The sequence below is a fragment of the Neovison vison genome, chromosome 8 (assembly GCF_020171115.1).
Source record: "Neovison vison isolate M4711 chromosome 8, ASM_NN_V1, whole genome shotgun sequence".
Lineage (NCBI taxonomy): Eukaryota > Metazoa > Chordata > Mammalia > Carnivora > Mustelidae > Neogale > Neogale vison.
The window spans coordinates 114,254,332-114,274,127 of record NC_058098.1 but is presented as its reverse complement, the minus strand read 5'-3'; the positions used below and the strand labels follow the sequence as shown (position 1 = coordinate 114,274,127).

General features: G+C 36.3%; 1 protein-coding gene across 1 annotated transcript in view; it reads right to left on the bottom strand.

The window, feature by feature from the left end:
- The window catches only part of PRKD3 (protein kinase D3), a 79,668-nt gene that overhangs the window by 30,969 nt on the left and 28,903 nt on the right, over window positions 1–19,796 (bottom strand). The window contains exons 3-6 of the mRNA XM_044261738.1: window positions 10,573–10,711; window positions 8,881–9,012; window positions 7,315–7,472; window positions 2,407–2,599 (exon numbers count right to left, since the gene is read on the bottom strand). Coding sequence (XP_044117673.1) covers window positions 2,407–2,599; window positions 7,315–7,472; window positions 8,881–9,012; window positions 10,573–10,711 — 622 coding nt within the window. The remainder of the gene's footprint in view (window positions 1–2,406; window positions 2,600–7,314; window positions 7,473–8,880; window positions 9,013–10,572; window positions 10,712–19,796) is intronic.

Sequence of the window (19,796 nt, the reverse complement as noted above, 5' to 3'; positions counted from 1 at the left end):
GACTTTTACTTTTTTTTTTTTTTAAGATTTTATTTATTTATTTGAGAGACTGCATACAAGAGAGGTAGAGAGGGAGATTCCCTGCTGAGCAAGGCCCCTGATGCAGGGCTAGATCCCAGAACCCTGAGATCATGACCTGAGCCAAAGGGCAGACACTTAGCCAACTGAGCCACTGAAGCTTTTAAATATCTTAAAAGCTACTTATTAAGGGACGCCTGGGTGGCGCAGTTGGTTGGACGACTGCCTTCGGCTCAGGGCGTGATCCTGGAGTCCCGGGATCGAGTCCCACATCAGGCTCCCAGCTCCATGGGGAGTCTGCTTCGCTCTCTGACCTTCTCCTCGCTCGTGCTCTCTCTCACTGTCTCTCTCTCTCTCAAATAAATAAATAAAATCTTTAAAAAAAAAAAAAAAAAGCTACTTATTAAGTACTTTAATTTAAATTACAAAAATATAGAAATCACTGAAATAAGTGATTGTTTTGGATTGATAATTAAAATAGCTTAGCTATATAAAAATATATGTATTTCTGAACCAATATAAACACAAAACATTATTCTTTTAGAATTCCAAGAAATTAAACCAATAACCTGGTGCAGAGTTAACTGGTTTTATTTCAAAATTCATTAATCTACATATTTATTTTAGGTCCTCTATAAAATACTGTACTGCACTGCATATGGTTCTAGAATGTTTCTGTTCTGCTCAACAGAGCAACATTATTTACAACCTTTACTAAGATTATCTCTTGGCTAGAATTTGCACATCTGTTATTAATGTTCTTTCCTAAAACATTCCTTAGTGACTGCTTGCCAATACACTTTGGTGTTGATATTTTAAGGTATTAATTTATATATTAACTCATACTCAAAGTAAGCTGTTGAAATAAAATTTCAACATTGAATTATGCCTGCCTGATAGTTATTAAATACCTGGCAACAAAGGCACAACATGTTCTCTATCTGATGTTCTCCTATGTTGCCAAGAGAAGTTTTCTTGTATACTTCAGTTAAATTTATGTACAATTACTCTATTCTGTGTTATAAATAGGTTAGTTTATTGCTACAAAGACTTTAATGTTTTATTTAGATAAAATATGTAATTCAACTCCACAACTACATCTATTATATAAAAAGTATGATACCAAGAACTGTTAAAATAATCACATAAAAAATAAGTACATAGGATGACAGGTTACTTATATTGCATACTGGCTCAATAATTAATAAGACATTTTAAACTCTACTTTGGCTTAAACTCTACTTTTGGTTTTCACTATATTGTATAGCACTGTTGTTAAGAAGATATGAGACAGGGGCGCCTGGGTGGCTCAGTGGGTTAAGCCCCTGCCTTCAGCTCAGGTCATGATCTCAGGGTCCTGGGATCGAGTCCCACATCGGGCTCTCTGCTCAGCAGGGGGCCTGCTTCCCTTCCTCTCTCTCTGCCTGCCTCTCTGCCTACTTGTGATCTCTCTCTGTCAAATAAATAAATAAAATCTTCAAAAAAAAAAAAGATATGAGACAAAAAGGTAAAATCATCTTTAAAAAGCATAAAATATTATACAACTACAGGAAAATATATTCCATTATTCTATTGAACACCTGGTTCATTAAGAGATGTTTCTAGAGTACTTTGACAGTGTTCTGGGTTTTATTCCAAATATGGATAATCCCTATCACAATTTCAGTGGCTTCTACTATAGTCTTCCCATTTCAGTGTGATAACAATTTGGAGTAACAGTTTTGGTACAAGTCTCCTAGCTACATAATTAAAACAAATACAATAAAACTCTTGTAATAGGTTTGTTTGTGTGTATGAATATTTAAAGGAAAGAGGAAAGCATATTTTATATTTTGGGTAGCATCTGGCTCTGAAATCAGAAAGACTTAAGCTCAAGTATCTGCTTACCTTCTTACTAACTATCCTATATTGGCTCGTGTTAAGCAACCATATCTTATAGATCCAAATTCTAGTTTTTCTGTTTACATCCTAACTTTTCTGCAGCATAATTCCTGGCACATAGTACATTTACTGCAGAGAGCAGTTGTTAATAAATAAATATGTATGTGTGGGCAGGCATGTATTATTATTATTATTATTTTTTTTTTTTTGACAGAGACAGACATAGTGAGAGAGGGAACACAAGTAGGGGGAGTGGGAGAGGAAGAAGCAGGCTTCCCGCCTAGCAGAGAGCCTGATGCAGGGTTCGATCCCAGGATCCCGGGATCACGACCTGAGCCGAAGGTAGACGTTTAACAACTGAGCCACCCAGGCGCCCCTGTATTGTCCTTTTCAAATTAACAACTAGGAAACCAATTTCTTTGCCTAATGCTTCTGAAATAAATATTTTGAACCAAATTTGCTACTGAAAATATATAAATTGTACTTAAGAAAAACAACCAATCCTACCTTTACACTGCATTCCTTGGCGAAAGAGGCCTTTCAGTAACCGCTTGCAGTACTGACATATTGTGGGACGGGTGTAAGAGTGAACAGCAAATGTGTGTGGAACTTTGACTCTGCACATTACCATCTTTTCCATCCAGATTGGGCGACCACTCCAAGAAGGAATTCTCTTACTTGGTTCTTGGTGAACATGTGACTAAAACATGAGTAATTTTCATAAGTATAAGTCAAAATTAAAAACACAGTATTAAGAGCAGGATTTGACCACAAAAGTCATTTACATTGGACATTAAAGCCAAGAATCTAAAAATGCACATCTCAGCAGTTTCCTCTGGAAGCTTAACTTACCAACACTTGAATGTGAACACTGTGGATTTTTTGTTATTATTTATGCTAAAAAAAAAAAAAAGGTTTTCCTCTTCACATATGTATATTCACTGTAAACTACTTTTGCTAGGCACATACCACATTTTACAGATAAAAAACAAAAGCCTTAGAATTAACTTATGACATATTTAAATCCTTTGAAAAACATTACCAAGAAATTAATCATAGGAAAACTAAATTCAGAAAGTGTTATTAATACTCATGTTGAATTACTGAACATGTCTGAAAATATTTGAAACAAATCTTGGTTTTTCAAATTTATTTTTATAAATTCTAAAATATGTTTGTTAAAAACTTTAGTTTAATTAATGATGATTAAAAAAATGGCAGATACAAATTAGCCAAAACAACATTAGCCCCAGGACTTATGCTTTAGGAGGTTCCTTCATATTTAAGTATTTTCTAGTTATTTGGGCCTTTTCCCCTAGATAAGCAAAAAGGAATATTAAAGGTGTTGATTAAAAATTTTTGTATAACTTGAGGGATAACTAGATATTTGTAGCTATGGTACTTTCTACATATACAAAAGAAATAAGTTAAATTACAGGCCAGTTCAATATGGCCCATGCCATTCACTCAACCTTCACTGATTATTATATTATAGGCCCAACCTGAAACTTTGTATCACAGAAGCAAAAATGAATTAAGTACAGTCCATGTTCTCAAGCACAAAATACCTAACAACCATCATCTACCAAATGTATAGATGCATTATACATTTTGCTGTAGCTGCCTGCACCTTCACTGCCAGAACTGAGGTCCTGAGATCTTTCTTATGCCTTCCATAACTAGTCATGTCTGTAGCACAGAGAAGTTGAATCAGTCTACGAAGGTATGTTCAACTAATAAAAGCAAAAGAAGCCAGAAGCAACTAAGAGACAGAAGTGTATGAAAGAAGTGAAGGGAAGACGGGGGGAAATAAAGGCTTTTTGGAAGAAAGCAGGAAGGCAGAAAAGAAGAATAAAGGACATACGAATGGAGGAAAGCATTATAAAAAAGTACATAAATATAGTCTCTGGTGGATGGTTTTTCACTAATGTGTTGCCACAAAAGTTCTAAAACAAATTATGAAGCAGTTTAATATAAGAAAAGCAAAAAAAGAAGGTTAAAACCCAAGCCAAACTTGCTTGCCGGCTTCAGCTCCCTAAGGTCTCCTGCTCTGGTCTGGCTCACCCTTCTATCAGGCAGTCAGGTACAGAGCACCTTCAGCAAAATAAGCACCACAGTGATCCTGCAAAGCTAATCAAGAAGCCAGCAAGAACCAGAAACAGATGTTGTAGGCTTTTGTTCATCCCTGGGTCCCTATTCTCAACACTCTTTTCTTGCTCTTCCTTCTACCAGTTTTGGTTTGTCTCAAGTTTCAAACATACAAAATGGAATAAGATTGATTTTGCCAGTCATCATCAAATACATAGGATACCCTGGCAAGGCAGAACTTTCCTAACAGATCCCTTCGTATGCCAATGGCCAGCTGGTGACTCACTGCCTTTTGTCAGATCCTCCTGGGACTGGGTATTAGGGACATGGTACACAGTACGTATGCAAGGAACTACACATGGGACTGCGGTTGTAGCAGCCACCTAATCTTTCATGTCTAGTACAAGCAGTAGTTTAAATATGAAAAGCAAGGCTCTAAGATTAATATTACTAAGTCCTAGTATCAAAATCAAGATCTAGCCCTCAATCTTCTACACAGAAGTCCAGTGATTCTTAATCTTTCCCAACTCAACACACCTGGGCATATGCTACAATCTCATTAAAGACTGTGGTTTACCACTCTGTGGAATGAGGAAGGCAGGAAAGGTATGGAAGACTGAACCAGAATTTGGAGGAAGGAGGGCACTGGTAAAATTACCTGGAGTATTTGGTGAAAATGGGACCACTGAGATTAGAGTAACTAGAGTTGAGTGAAAGTTCTTCTCTTGCCTTGCTTTAATGGTCCCTCTTTACAAACTCTTAAATTCTTATTTCTTATTAATGTGTAGCAAGAAATTCTCTAAAAGTGATCAAATTATTTCCACAGTGTGAGTTTTAACTAATGTTTGCTGAAGTGAACATTTGCTCACAAAAACTTTGTAACAATGTTGCCAACTCTCAATTAGGTGCAATAATAAAGGCAAGCAAAGCATGTAAAGGGGCAATTCCCTAATTATATATATTTCACTTTGGAATATTATTCAATGAAAAAAATACCCCCACTTTTATGCATACAATTAGCCCCAACAGTTTCTTTCTACCTTGATTCTGTCCTGTCTTGGCCCCTTGGGCATTTGCCCAATGTGCTGCTAGGAATATTCCCCTTTCTCTCATCTCCAAATAGCCATCACTCAATTCTTGTCTCTCCAACCATCGAAGTCCTGTTGTAACCAAATTCAGTGAAAAGCCTATATTCTTGTGCTCCTCCCTCTCTTTACTTGCTTCCCTTTAGACTGACTGCAGATACTCTAACAGCAACTGCCTTCATACATGTAAATGAGGACAACCTCAGAGTCAGATTCAGAAGTTTTTATTCCCAACTGGCCTTTTCCAAGCTTATATCAGAGGTCAGTAAAGGTTAATCTTGTGACCACTCAGAAACTTTCCTTCCTCATTCCTCATCTAAAAAATGAAGATAGGAGCTGCCTACCTTCTAGGACTGTCATGAAGATGACATGAGAAAATACAAGTACAGCATCCAGCATGAAGCCTGCCACACAGAATTTAGGAGGCTCTCAGCATGTGGCAATCTGGAGTTAGTTCTTCTCTCACTTTGGTTCAGATCAAGGTTGCACTCATTTCCTCATTGCTATCTCCTCTATTCCTTTAAAGTGTCCTCTTTTTCTACTCTTCCTTCCCTCCAATTTTCTTCTGTGAGCTCTTCTTTTACTGTACCTTTTTCCTTTTAAGACTGAATGCTTGGGACTGATAAAAGCAACTTTTGAGAAATGATTTCTACTCATTATGAAATACTCTGCACAACATAACCAACACAAACATATCACTCTATTTTATTCTACTTCCCTAAGGAATTTTCATTAAGGAATTTAATTCATTAGTTTATAAAATATAAACTAATGAATTAAAACTTAATACATTATTCATTTGCTCTGTCCTGCTATTTCTTAATCTAGTATTACTCATCTGGGGTAGCTGGCATCTCAGCATCATTTGTGGGACTCTTAAAAAAAAATATCTCTATCCTATGGACCTCACTCCTAAGTTTCCTATGCAGTTCATCTATAAAATGTACTAACTTTTCAATTACCAGACTTTCCCCAAACTCTTGCATATGTTTATAATAACTCTTTGCTCTCAGTTCACTGTACCATAGCATTCTTGTTTTCTAAGGTAAACACCTCACATCAGGGCTAAACAACATGGGAACATGGAATTTTTGTGAAAGAACTTCAGATGCTTTTATTCTGATGCCTCAGTATAGCAAAATCTTGTGACTAGGATATCAGGACAATAGCCCAAAGGCTTGATTTTGCCATTAATTTATGGAAGACCAAGGAGGTTACAGAAACAACTAAATTATAAGATTGCAATCTACAGATGGAGGTCACTTTAAGTACTAGCAAAAGAATAAGCAAGTTATTTTTTCTTCCCTGATCTACTGTCTTACTCTTCAGAGGTACGATATATTAGGAAAAAAAATCAATAACCTAAAAATAATCTGATCTGGATTTAATTCTAATGTTGCTTACCAATTTGCTCTGTGACTTGAGTCAAGTTACTACTTGACCATTATGAATCTCAACTGTCTCATTATGTACACATCTACTAAGATATCTCACTGGAGTATTGTGTGGATCAATATGTTCATTCATTCCTCACTGAGTACTTACTAATTACAAAGTATTGTGCTGGGCATGGTAGGGCACACAAACACATGAGCACTATCTTTTCTAAACAGATCATAAATTCCTTGAGGACACTATGATATTAAGTTAGAATGTTTTACATACCATTAGCAAGGTTTGAAAAGTGGTTTGGCATTCAGCAAATAAAATAACTTCTAGGTAAGGGAAAAAATCCAGGAAAGGCAGCTGTTGAGCTAGATCTGGAAAAAGCATGTAGGAGGGACACCAATAAAAGCAAAGGTAGAGGGAGCAATGGTGTGTTCAGGGAATGTTGAATAGAACAGACTGCTGGGGTGGGGGGAAGAACAGAATGTTGGAAATATAGGATATATAAAGGCTTCCTAGTGGGGAGTGATATAATTAGAGTTGTGTATGAAGCTGTAGTGAAATAAAATGATCAGGCTCTTGTATGTAAGATGAAGTGAAGTATGGGAACCAGAAGCTAGACACTGGTAAGGAGGCTAATGCAGTGGTCCAAGTGATAATGTAGTCCCAAAGTAGATAAAAGGCAATTCATTACTACTAGTAAACTCTGTCTCCAGTAAGATATGTTAAGTTTTTCAAGTGTAGGAATGTGAGTACTCTTTAGTATATAATTTATATTCTGGGATGATGTCATATATCCTTTAGAAACATAAGGAATAAGTAGTAAAATGCTCTTTTACTGCCTTAAAATACATACCTCTTCTGTGGGAAGGGCTACATATTCAGTCTGTAGAAGTCTTGGAACTGAGAGGCCAGGTCCTGGCAGAGACACATTTGATAGACGTCTCTTTCTTACTCCACTGCAATTATTTGGAATCTTGAAGGCACATCGTTTATGATAATTTAATCCACAGCCTAAATATATTTTAAAGGTAAAAAAAATAATAGATCAAAGAAACTTTAGGGACGCCTGGGTGGCTCAGTCATTAAGTGCCTGCATTCAGCTTAAGTCATAACTGCAGGGTCCTGGGATCGAGCCCCACATCAGGCTCCATGCTTAGTGGGGATTTGCTTCTCCTTTTCCTGCTACTACCCAAGCTTGTACATGTACTCTCTCTGACAAATAAATAAAATCTTAAAAATTTTTTTATTTTAATGTATACATATTTATATATTAAAGTTTTAATTATATAATTTTAATTATAATATATAATAGATTTATATACATAATTATAAAAGTATATTTATAATATATAATTATATATTATAACTTTAATTATAAAAATTTTATAATATATTTATGTTATAAATTAGTTTATGATATATTTATATAATTATAATTGTAAGAATTTTTAATAATTTTATAGTAATAATTTTTAGTAATTTTATGACTATAAATACATATTTATAATATATAAAGTATGTTACATAAAAAATACATGCTTCTTTTATTTAATTTCTTTTCTTTGGCAGCAATAGTTATCCTAGATGACAAGCTAAGTGAAGCCAAAAAATTCAATATAAATTATTGGGCTCCACATGACTAACTGAATCAGAAATTCTGGGGATGGGTCCCAGCAAAGTATGCTTTAACAAGTCCTTGTGGTGATTCTGATACTTGGCCAAGTTTGAGAACAACTAACTTAAACACCAACAAACTGTGGACTGTATACTAAACCCTCCCCATGACATGTGAAAGTTACAAGAAATCCAAATTTCAGTGTTCATAATTCATTTTATTGAAATGCAGCATACCCTCATTTCTTTACATCTTGTTTATAGATAGCTTTCAGGGCACACAAGCAGAGTTAAGTAGTTGTAGCAGAGACTCTTAGCCAACAAAACTTAAAATATTTAGTTTCTGGCCCTTTACAGAAAAACTTTAATGATTCTCCAACTTAAATACTTAAGAGGACTCAGAAATGTGCACCTGACTCCTGTGACAGTTTTAATTCAGAAAAACAGATCTGTCCAATTCTAAACCCTAGTTACCACCTAGTCACCAACCAAGGATCTGTTTTTTTTTTCTTTTTCTTTTTTTTTTTTAAGATTTTATTTATCAGAGAGATAGAGAAAGCACGTGCATGTGCACACATGCACAAGGCTGGGGAAGGGCAAAGAAAGAGAGAGAAGCAAATTCCCTGTCAAACAGGGAGCCCAATGCAGGGTGGGATCCCAGGACCCCGAGTTAATGATCTGAGAGGAAGGCAGACACTTAACCGACTGAACCACCCAGGCACCCCAATCTTATTCTTTCATTAATGATTAGAAAATGCAAATACAAAATCCTATTTTAAATGGTACAAAAACTTAGAACACATACCTTCACACTTCAGTCCTTGACGTACCAATCCCCAGAGCATCTCACCACAATAATCACAAAAAGTGGGAGCTTTATAAGAATGTACATACAGAGTATGTGGACGAATCTGGAAGTCTTCTACTGTAGCCAAAGCTTTTTAAAAAGAAAAGTAGCCAAATAAGCCCTACATTTGTAATTGCAATGAGATTAAGAACGCTGACCATACTCATTTATGTCAAAGTACACGGAATCTTTTTTCTCTGAAAGCTTCATTTATCATAAAAAATAATTTATCTTCAGCATTTAATATTGTGGTTTTCAAACTATTTTAGGAAGTTCATCAATTCCAAATAACTTGAGCTCCAAAACTAGGTTTGCAGGTAGGTATTTCAGCCTCCAAAAACATATTTAACATAGTGACAAGATCACAAATAGTTGGTAGGTCTGTCTTTACAATTAAAAACTGTCTAATGTATAACACACTGGGGAACAGAACATTAAAGTAAAAAAAGGGGGGGCAAAAAGTAAAAAACGTAAAACGTGTGGAAACTATGGAAGTTAATCTCAATGGTAAACACTCTGAGTTCCAACTTAGGATCTCAACATAAGTTTTCTGTCTTCTCAACAGTCCTAGTAGTTAAGAAAAAGAGACTCCCCTCCTCTCTGTGAGCAACTGAACAAGTAGACACACCCACCGGTAGCCATTCTCTCACCTCCACCTGTAAATCATTAGTGGATATCCCTGTGTTCTGATGGGCCTGATGAAGGGTCCAGAGCAAAGAAGGAACAGATATGAGTATGACCTCCAGGGAGGACAAGGAGTAAAGCCCTCCTGGAGTGGAAAGAAAGACAGGGATTGGGAAATTTACACATGACGGGGTGATGGTGCAGATGCATGATTAATGGAGGGGCCAGATGAATGGAAAGGATCAAGGACCAATAAGGAAAGGCGTTGGTAGGGAGGATCTCAAGAACAGGCTGCAGAGATGAGTCTGAGAAGTGGAAAAAATGGGGTCAGAAGTCTGCACTCTTGGCTGGCTTTCCTTTTTTTCTTCCCTTTCTGTCTTTTCTCTCTCCTTCTCTCCCTCCCTCCTTCCCTGTCAAACAAGAATTTCTGCAAGACTACCAGGTGCATTCGTTGTTCTTTTACATTCCCCGCCAACAATCCTGCCCATCTGCTGTTGGATGAGGTCAGAAATAGAAGGAGCTAAGGAACGACAAACGGCAAGAGTGGATGAAGGGGAAAGGAGGGAGGTAAGAAAATGCCCACTGAGAACACACAGGGAAGGAGCAATACTGAAATCATGGGAACAATCAGTATCACAGTTTCCTCTTCCACATCTTCATTATTTCTTCTTCTCCTTTCATTTCTGAACCCCAATTCTCTTCTTCTATGCTCTTCACAGAAACGGGGAAAATGAAATTGAATTTCAGTATAATTATTTTATTTCTCTGATTCAGAAGTGTATTCCTCTTCCAGTTCCAATGATAATTCCCTTAGCTTAGGAACATTCAGAAAAACAATTCAGGGCTTATTTTCCTACTTTCTCATCTATGACATAAACTTCCTGACGGGAAAACTCACATGGTCACCATTATTATAGATGAAAGAAGTTAAGTAACTGTAGCACAAAGACTAACTGAACATAACATTTAGTAGAAAAAATAAGATTCATTCAAAAAAATAAAAAATAAAAGGAGTTATTTACTTACCTGAAAGAACAACTTCTACTAGGTCTCCTTCATGTATTTCATCTGCTGAGTTAATCAGCTGCAAAATATTTTCTGAGTTCATGTCATGGCGAAAGAGAAGAATTTTGTCATACATGCCAAAGAATCCACACTCTGGAAACTACAGGAGAAGAGTCCTATATCAGCATACCCATAGGTTTCCATTTTTATGAGTAAATGTCTCAATCTTATGAAAGAACCTTACATGTGGTTTTTAGCCTAACACTGTCTGCTAACAATTCTATTAATATCTAAAAGATCAACCATGGATTCAAGCATCCTTGGTTCATTTTTAAGTTCAAAAATGTAACAGTAGGGGCTCCTGGGTGGCTCAGTGGGTTAAGTCTCTGCCTTGAGCTCAGGTCATGCTCTCAAGGTCCTGGGATCAAGCCCCGCATTGGGCTCTCTGCTCAGCAGGGAGCCTGCATCCCCTCCACCCTCTGCCTGCCTACTTGTGATCTGTCAAATAAATAAACAAAATCTTAAAAAAACAAAAATACAACAGTAAACTTAACTACAATTATTTTTTTAAACACATGTCTCTTAGAAACATAGAATTTCCTCTTTCAGTTACTGATGGAGGCTATAATCTTGAATTTAACTGCTACTCTATCTTACATTGCCTGAGATATGCAGTCTTTCTTGTCCTCTAGAACTGAGCTTCCTCTACAGCTACTAGCCACATGCAGCTAAATTAAGATTAGTTAAAATTAAATAAAATGAAAAGTTCAGCTCCTCAGTCACTCTGACCACACTGCATGCACTTAATCACCACCCTAGCTACTGGCTTGTCTATCATTTTGGAGTATGCAGATATAGAACACTTTCATCATCACTTTAAACTCTACTGAAGGAACCTAGTAGATTAATAATTCCCAAACTACCATCACAAAAGTATCAATTCCAAAATTTTTGACAAATACACCTATGGCCTCTAGCATCTAATACTTTCTTTACCACTGTAATTACAAGTACATGATTTTTATGGTAACTTTCTTTTTACTATTTTTTAAAAAAATATGTGTATTTAGTTGAGAGGGAAAGAGGGAGGAAGGGAGAGAGCACAGAAGTGGGAGGTACAGACAGAGAGGGAGAAAAATTAACAAGCAGATTCTGCACTGAGCATGGAGCCTGACACGGGGCTTGATCCCAGTACCCTGAGATCATGCCCTGAGCCAAAATCAAGAGGTGGACGCTTAACTGACTGCAACACTCAGGTGCCCTGGTAACTTTTTTAAAAACCTTTGACCAGAACAGGAGACTTAGAGATCTGTTCACATGCCCTATGTATATTATTTCAAGGCTTCTACACTTTGTGACTACAGAGCTGACACTGTGGGTATTGGCATACCACTAAAATATGAAGGTATGAGCTCTAACAGTTTTTATAGTTAATAAAGTTATTTAAGAGAAAATTTTAAATACCTGCCTTACAAAATAACTTTAATTTCTAAATCAAGATCAAGATCATCTAAAACACCAGAGCCCTGAGAAACGCTGCTCCAGGTATTTCAATTTTCTTAAATTTATCTCACATTTGGATACCCTCATTGACTTATTTTGCTCCTCAGAGAATATCCTTTAATGTACTATACAGTATGTCACTAGCCTGCACTGAATGGCATGATACGTATGTCACACTAAACCGTAACTGCATTTATTGCAGGGATGTTGCTGAGGATATGTTCACTTACTTCAAGAGTGGTAGCCCTTCTCCCAGAGGATTCATAAAAGGAATTTCTCTGGTTGGTTCTATAATATAAACAATCTGATCATCCAATTAATCATGTTTTCTGTTTACTTCACTCACTGGGAAAAGCAAAGCTAAATTTGTGGCCCACTTCTAACATGAGTTTAGGATCTTATAAGCATGTGTTTTAGGTGGAAATGTCTTCTTATCTTCTGAACTTCATTTTCCCATTAAAAATCCTTATATAGGTATATGTCTACAAAGGTCTAAATTTTATTGGAAAATTATTAAAATAAAAAATTAGAAACAATGATTTAATTAGAAATTTGAGTTGATTTGAATTTTTTTAAACCTGAGTAAATAATGAAAAAGCACAGAAATATTTGGAGTTTTTATAATATCCCACTTTCAACTGAGTTACCAATAATACTAACAAAACTTTATAATATGCTTTAAATACATATCTAACAGTGTAACAATTTTCAATTGAAAAGCCAGGGACTAAAAGTACACAATCAAAAAAATATTTTTATTACATTTTAAAGTTTGAAATGAAAATTTTATAAAATTTTATTAAGTATTATCAAATTAGAAAACATTTAATAGGAATAAAACATCTCCATAAATTAGTTGCAACAGTTCTTATGTATTAAGAACTTAAGTATTAATAAAAGTTTCCAGGGCGCCTGGGTGGCTCAGTCTGTCAAGCAGCTGCCTTCAGCCCAGGTCATGATCCCAGGGTCCTGGGATCAAGCCCAGTATCCCAGTATCGGGCTCACTGCTTGGCAGGTGCCTGCTTTTCTCTCTCCCTCTGCTTGCCACTCCCCGTGCTTGTTCACTTTCACTCATCCGTGAACAAAATCTTAAAAAAAAAAAAAAAAAAATTCCACATTCCATCCTTATATAAAAATGACTAACAAGGAGTGCCTGGGTGGCACAGTTGGTTTAGTGTCTGTCTTTAGCTCAGGTCATGATCCCAGAGTCCTGGGATCAACCCTCTCCCCCTGCCCCTCCCCCTGCTCCTGTTCACACTCTCTCTCAAATAAATAAAATCTTAAAAAAAAATTTTTTTTGTATGAATAAAACTCATTTTAAAAGTTCCACATTTTTTTTTTTTAAGTCTTCTGAGTGCAAGGCATTGTTCCCATGGTATGTAAAGTTAAGGCAGACCTCCCCTCCCAGGAGTTTACAATCTAGTAGGAAGATGGTAATAAAACAAATCAATAACATCGTAAAGGAAATACCAAAAGATAAAATTCTAGAAGAAGGGAAAAAAACTTTAACCGGGAATGTGGAATGTTACTGAAATAGTGATAAAAAAGGGAAGCAAGTTTCCATGGGCAGAAAGTGAAAGTGGAAGTACAAAGGTCGTAGTTGAGAAAACACACAAATGGAAGAAAGTTAAGTGGACTCCTATGACTGAAGAACGAGGCAGGGGCTGGGGTAGGAAGAGGACAAAAATGTACACAGGAGCCCCATGGAGACTATACTTAAGAAAGAAACTTGGGAGTCATCAGAATGGGGTGCAGGCATTGCCACCTATTAACTACAGCACCTTAGAGAAGCTGCTTAACCTCCCTATGCTGTTTCTTGTCAATAAATTTGGAGTAACAGCAGTACTGGCTTTATAGGGTTCTGGTCAAAATTTATGTATTTAATGACATAAAGTAGTACCATGATCAATAAATACGAGTGGTTCTTTTTATCTTACATCTGAAAGGGGAGATAAAAAATCCCAAAGGCAGTGACGTGATCAAATCTGTATCTTAAAAAGATAATGCTGACATGTAGTAGGGACTGAAACAGGAAGAGACTAGAGCAAGCTCCTAAAGAAGGCTGAAGCTATTGGTCAGTAAAGAGGTAGCAGGATCTGGATTATTCAGTGAAGAGATGGAAAGGAAGACAAGAAGGAACACTTCTCTCTCAAATCTATCTTTGGTAAATTACATGGATCATTAGTATTGTTTTGACCAAGCCAGAAGTCCCGATAACTAAAGAGCTAAATAAACACATTAATGAAAGAAGAAAACATCAAAAAATGTGTGGCTTAGAAAAAAATACATATAAAATCATCTTCTTGATAAACACATGACCCAGTGAATTCATACTAGCATTATTAAGAAATTGAAGCACAAATTAAAATGACAGGGAGTGTATTAAGAATATTTACTTAAAATAAGCATTTGTGAACCAGGCCGGAAAGCCTTCAGTGATGATAAAAAATGAAGTAATTTTCTAGTCTAGCAAATGTTTACATAAACTATATTCATCTATATGGTTGAGAAATTACAGAGTTCCAAGAGGGGAAAATGTACTAAATAGCTTGTAAAAAATAAATTTCTCCTATTCACAATTATGATTTGTAAGTATGACTTGGTAGGATATTTAGGAATCATCTGAGGAGTCAGCACAAAATGAAGTAACAGAAAATAGTGCCTGAAAAAAAAGGCAAGAGACTATTAAACGTTGCCACTGAACATCAGAGAAAAACTGTAGCCAAGTTTTAAAGAACACTATGAAGTATTGAGACATGGGTATGTTAAATATCTAAAAAGAAGAAACAAGGAAAAAAAAAGAACAAGGAAACAAGGAAATAAACCATGAGCACACACTTTGAAAGATCTAAACAATTATTCAGAGAAAAACCCATACAAAAAACAAAAAAGCAAAACCCTGCTAATAATGATTTGAACTTACCACTATTGACACTTCATAACTTTTATAACAATTCAGAGAGACGCCTGGGTGCTCAGTCAGTTAAGCATCTGCCTTTAAATCAGGTCATGATCTCAGGGTCCTGGGATAGATTCCTGTGTCAGGCTCCCTGCTCAGTGGGAAGTCTACTTCTCCTTTTCCCTCTGCCCCTTCCTCACCATTTGTGCTCCCTCTCTCAAATGAATAAAATAAAATCTTAAAAAAAATTCAGAAATAAGATTTAAGCAGGAGTAAATTGTTAAGCCATGTCTCAATTCTGACCATACACTAGAATCACCTGTGGACCTTAAAAGATCTTCCCGGGTTTATGGTTAAGCTCTGTGGAATAAGACATGGACACCTAAATATCAAGTTTACTTTTATATTATTCAATAGACTTATTATATACACTCCTTAAAAAACAGACTTTTTTAAAAAAGCCTTATTTTTAAGAACAATTTTAGAGTTACAGAAAAATTGAGACAGTAGTGCAAAGAAATCCCATATACCCCACAACTAGTTTCCCCTATTATGAACGTCTTACATTAATATGGTACATTACAATTAATGAACTAAGACTGATACATTAACTAGAAAGTCCATACTTCATCCAGATTTTCTTAGCTTTTACTCAATTTCCTTTTTCCATCCCAGGATCCCACACAGGATCCCACATTACCTTTAGCTGTCATGTCTCCGTAGGCCTCTTTTGGCTTTGACAGTGTTTTTTTAAGACTTTGCTGGGTTCTGAGGACTTTGACCAAAAATCAGGTATTGTGTAGGATGCCCCACCATTAAAATTTATCTAATGTTTTTCTCATGATTAGATTGGAGTTATGGGTTTTGGGGAAGACCACAGAGGTAAAGTGTCATTCTCATCACGTATCAAGTATACCTACTACCAACATGATTTACTGCTATTGATGTAGACCTTGATTATCTGGCTAAGGTAGTATTTGTCAGATTTCTTCACTTGGTGCAAAGTTATTTCCTCTGAACCCCTAATACTGTACCCGTTGGAAGTCAGTCATCATGTGCAGCCCACTTTTTTTTTTTTAAGATTTTATTTATTTATTCAAGAGAGAGAGAACATATGTGTGTACATGAGGGGGGTTGGGGAGAAGAGAGCAGGGCAGAGGGAGAGAGAAACTCTCAAGCAGATTCCATGCTGAGCACAGAGCCTGACCCCACAACCCTATGATCATGACCCTAGCCAAAACCAAGAGTTGTATGCCTAACAAATTGAGCCACCCAGGCACCGCTACACAGCCCACTCTTTTTTTTTTTTTTTTTTTTAAAGATTTTATTTATTTATTTGAGAGAGAGAGACAGTGAGAGAGAGCATGAGCGAGGAGAAGGTCAGAGAGCGAAGCAGACTCCCCATGGAGCTGGGAGCCTGATGTGGGACTCGATCCCGGGACTCCAGGATCACGCCCTGAGCCGAAGGCAGTCGTCCAACCAACTGAGCCACCCAGGCGTCCCTACACAGCCCACTCTTAAAGAATGGTGAGCTATGTCCTTCTTCTTGAAGGCAGAGTATCTATATAAAGTATTTGGATTTCTTCTGCATGTGAGATTTATCTATTCTCACCCACTGATTTATGTATTCATCCAATCATTTATATATACATGTATGCTCACAGGTATTTATTAATACTTTGGGATATAATATACACTTTTTAAAAATATCATTTGTTTTTGAATAGCAATTTATTCACAAGGCTCAAAATTTTTAAAGTACAAAAGAGTATAGTTCAAAATCTATGCTGGAGTTGCCCAGCTAGCCCTGCCAGAGTCGACTATTGCCAACTCTCCTTAGCATCCTTCTGAAGATGTTTTATATCAAAAATGTTTGTTGTTGCTGTTGTTTTACACAGTTGTATAGTTTTATTTTACTAGTTCCCTACTGACGGGATATGAGTTGAGGAATAAAACTAAGGCCAAACTGCTTTGAGTTCAAATCCTGAGCCATTTCACTTATTAACTATAACCGTGGCTAACTTAACCTCAATTTTTCTATCTCCTACTTATAAGGTAATTATGGGAATTAAATAAATGAGTACACACAAAAAGCTTAGAACTCCTGATCCACTTTGGGCACTACATAAACTTAGCTACTGTTTCAAATCTTTTGTTATTACAAACAACACCCAATGTATAATCTTATATACACAACTTTTTCACTTTTTGAGTATATGAATAGGATTACTTCCCAGAAATAGATTTGCTACGTCAAAGAATATGCATATTTGACATATAATTTTTTTTAATTTTGTATTCATTCCTTTTTAGAGAGAGCAACTGCATACGGGTGGAGGAGTGATGGGGGGCGCAGAAGAGAAGGAGAGGGAGAAAAAGAATCTTAAGCAGGCTCCACATCCAGTATAGAGTCCAATTCAAGGCTTGATCTCATGACCCTGAGATGATGACCTAAGCCAAAATCAAGAGTCAGACATTTAAGTGACTGAGCCATGTAGGCGCCCCTTGACTGCTAAAATGTTCTTTATAGAGACCATACCAATTTACATTTCCATAAGTAATATACTGAGTGCTTATTTTTCTGCATCCTATTTTTTGTGCTGTATTAGTCAGCTTAGGTTGTATTAACAAAATATCATGGGTGAAACAGCTTAAACAACACAAATTTATTTTCTCAGAATTTTAGAGGCTAGACTCCTGAGATCAGGGTACTAGCATGTTCAAGTTCTTGAGAAGCTTCTTCCTTGCTTGCAGTCAGCAACCTTGTCCCTAGTGCTCAGATGACCTCTCTTCCAAAAATGCACATAGGGGGAGAGAGAGAGAGGGAGAAGGTAGGAAGAGAGTGAGACACCTCTTTTTTCCTCTTCTTATATAAACCTACCAATTCTATCAGACTAGAACCCTATGATTCACTGAACCTTAATTACTTCCTAAAAGTTTTATCTCCAAAGTCACACTCAGTGAGGCTTAAGGCTTCAACCTATGAATGTGAGGGGTGGGGAGGAGAGACAAAATTTAGTCCTTAGTAAATCTGTTAATGTTAGGTAAATGGAATTTTGGTACAGGTTTAATTATAAGGGTTGAACATCTTTTACATGCTTAAGGACAACTGTATTTCCTTTGTACGCATTAGTTATTTGTATTCTTCGACCATTTTTAACAGATTAGCAGATCCTTAAAACTCCAAATACAAACATTCCTCAAAATGTTTTTCATTATGTAGGAAATCCTTAGTAAGTCTTGGACAACATATCAAAAAACACAAACAAAAACACTGTATACTTAATAGAATAAAAGTTGAATTTCCCAAAATGATCTGATGCCAATAAAGTATTTTATACAGTATGAGGCCTCTGTGCCAAAATAATAGCTTATTTGCCTATACCAGACTCCAGCAGAAAGAATAATACAGACGTTTTCCCCTTTCAAAATTGTATAAGAAGAAATATTCTAGCAAACTAATGAAAATCAATTCTTGATTGCATTTATAAATCCACTATTTTCATTGGACTCCTTTCTCTTTACCATCAGAATGCAAGTCTTAGCTAATAAAATGGTATAATGCTTTCTAAGCATTCTACTTTCATGGGGAAGAAAGCAATTTGCGATAGGGAACAAGATTAGAAGAACAGCAGAGGTGGTAACATGCTCAGTAACTGTCAGTTTTAATTGTCACTGGCTATTTATTTAGCCTATTCCTAAACTAGGGTTCTTAAGCAGGCAATTTTGTCCCCCAGAAGGTATGTAAGGCACTGTGTGTAGTGGGTAGAGGCCAGGGATGCTGCTAAACATCCTATAATGCATGAGGCACTGCAGAGGACAAAAAATTATCCAGCCCCAAATATTGTCAGTGCTGAGGTTGAGAAACTCTACTTTGGGGAATAAGAGGGGTGAAGAATATAGAGAGACTGGAAAATGTGAAAGGAAGTTGACAAAGTTCAGATAATTACACATGCCCATATTTCCTTCCCTAGCCTACCTCAGCCTTGATTAAAAGAAGAAAAGAGGAAATGAAAGAAATAGTAAAAGAACTTGCAGGCTGAAGCAAAATAGGCCTTTAATTTGGCCTCAGTCCAAACTACCCCCAGGGTTTTCTGGACTTTCTTTCTATAGACTGTGCAACTACTCTTTTCTTGACTATGCAAAATGAATTCTTTTCCCAGTCTGTATGGGAGAGGAATGGAATTTCATTCTAAGTTATCAAATGTGCACCCTTTATATACTGCTCTCTTTGCCCACTTCACATTCCATATGTCTTTACTTTTGCAGTAAAGATGGCTTCAATAATAAAAAACAGAGCATCTTATCTTTCTAGAACCATCTTACGGAAATATCTTTTGTTGGTATTAACACCTGTTTGTAATTAAAATGTGCTATTTAACATCATTTCTCAGGAAGTATGTAGTTGAAAAGAAGAATTTCAGTGACTACTGCTATATACAGATAGACAGCACTACAGTCTAGATGAGTCAATGAGAAAATTATTCAGTGGGGACTCTGAATTTATTCTTAACTTTCATCATTAATCTTCAACCTAGAGTTTCTGCATATGACACACTAAAGGAACTGCTTCATTTAATACCATTTCTCTTTGACATAAACCAGAGCAATCTTTTTTCATTTCCTTTTTACTTGTTTTGCTATTAGTTCTGTTTATCTTTAATTCAAACTTTCTGGAACTTTCTATCCCAACCAACATATTTATCTGATTATCTAGCAGAATTGGGGGAAAAAAATCTTTCTTCTGGTTTGATCTTCCAGATTAGTAATGGTTGCCTGGCATTATTCTGCCAAGACAAAAAATGTAGGGTAAAGAGCAGGATGTCACCTAGCCACTGTAACA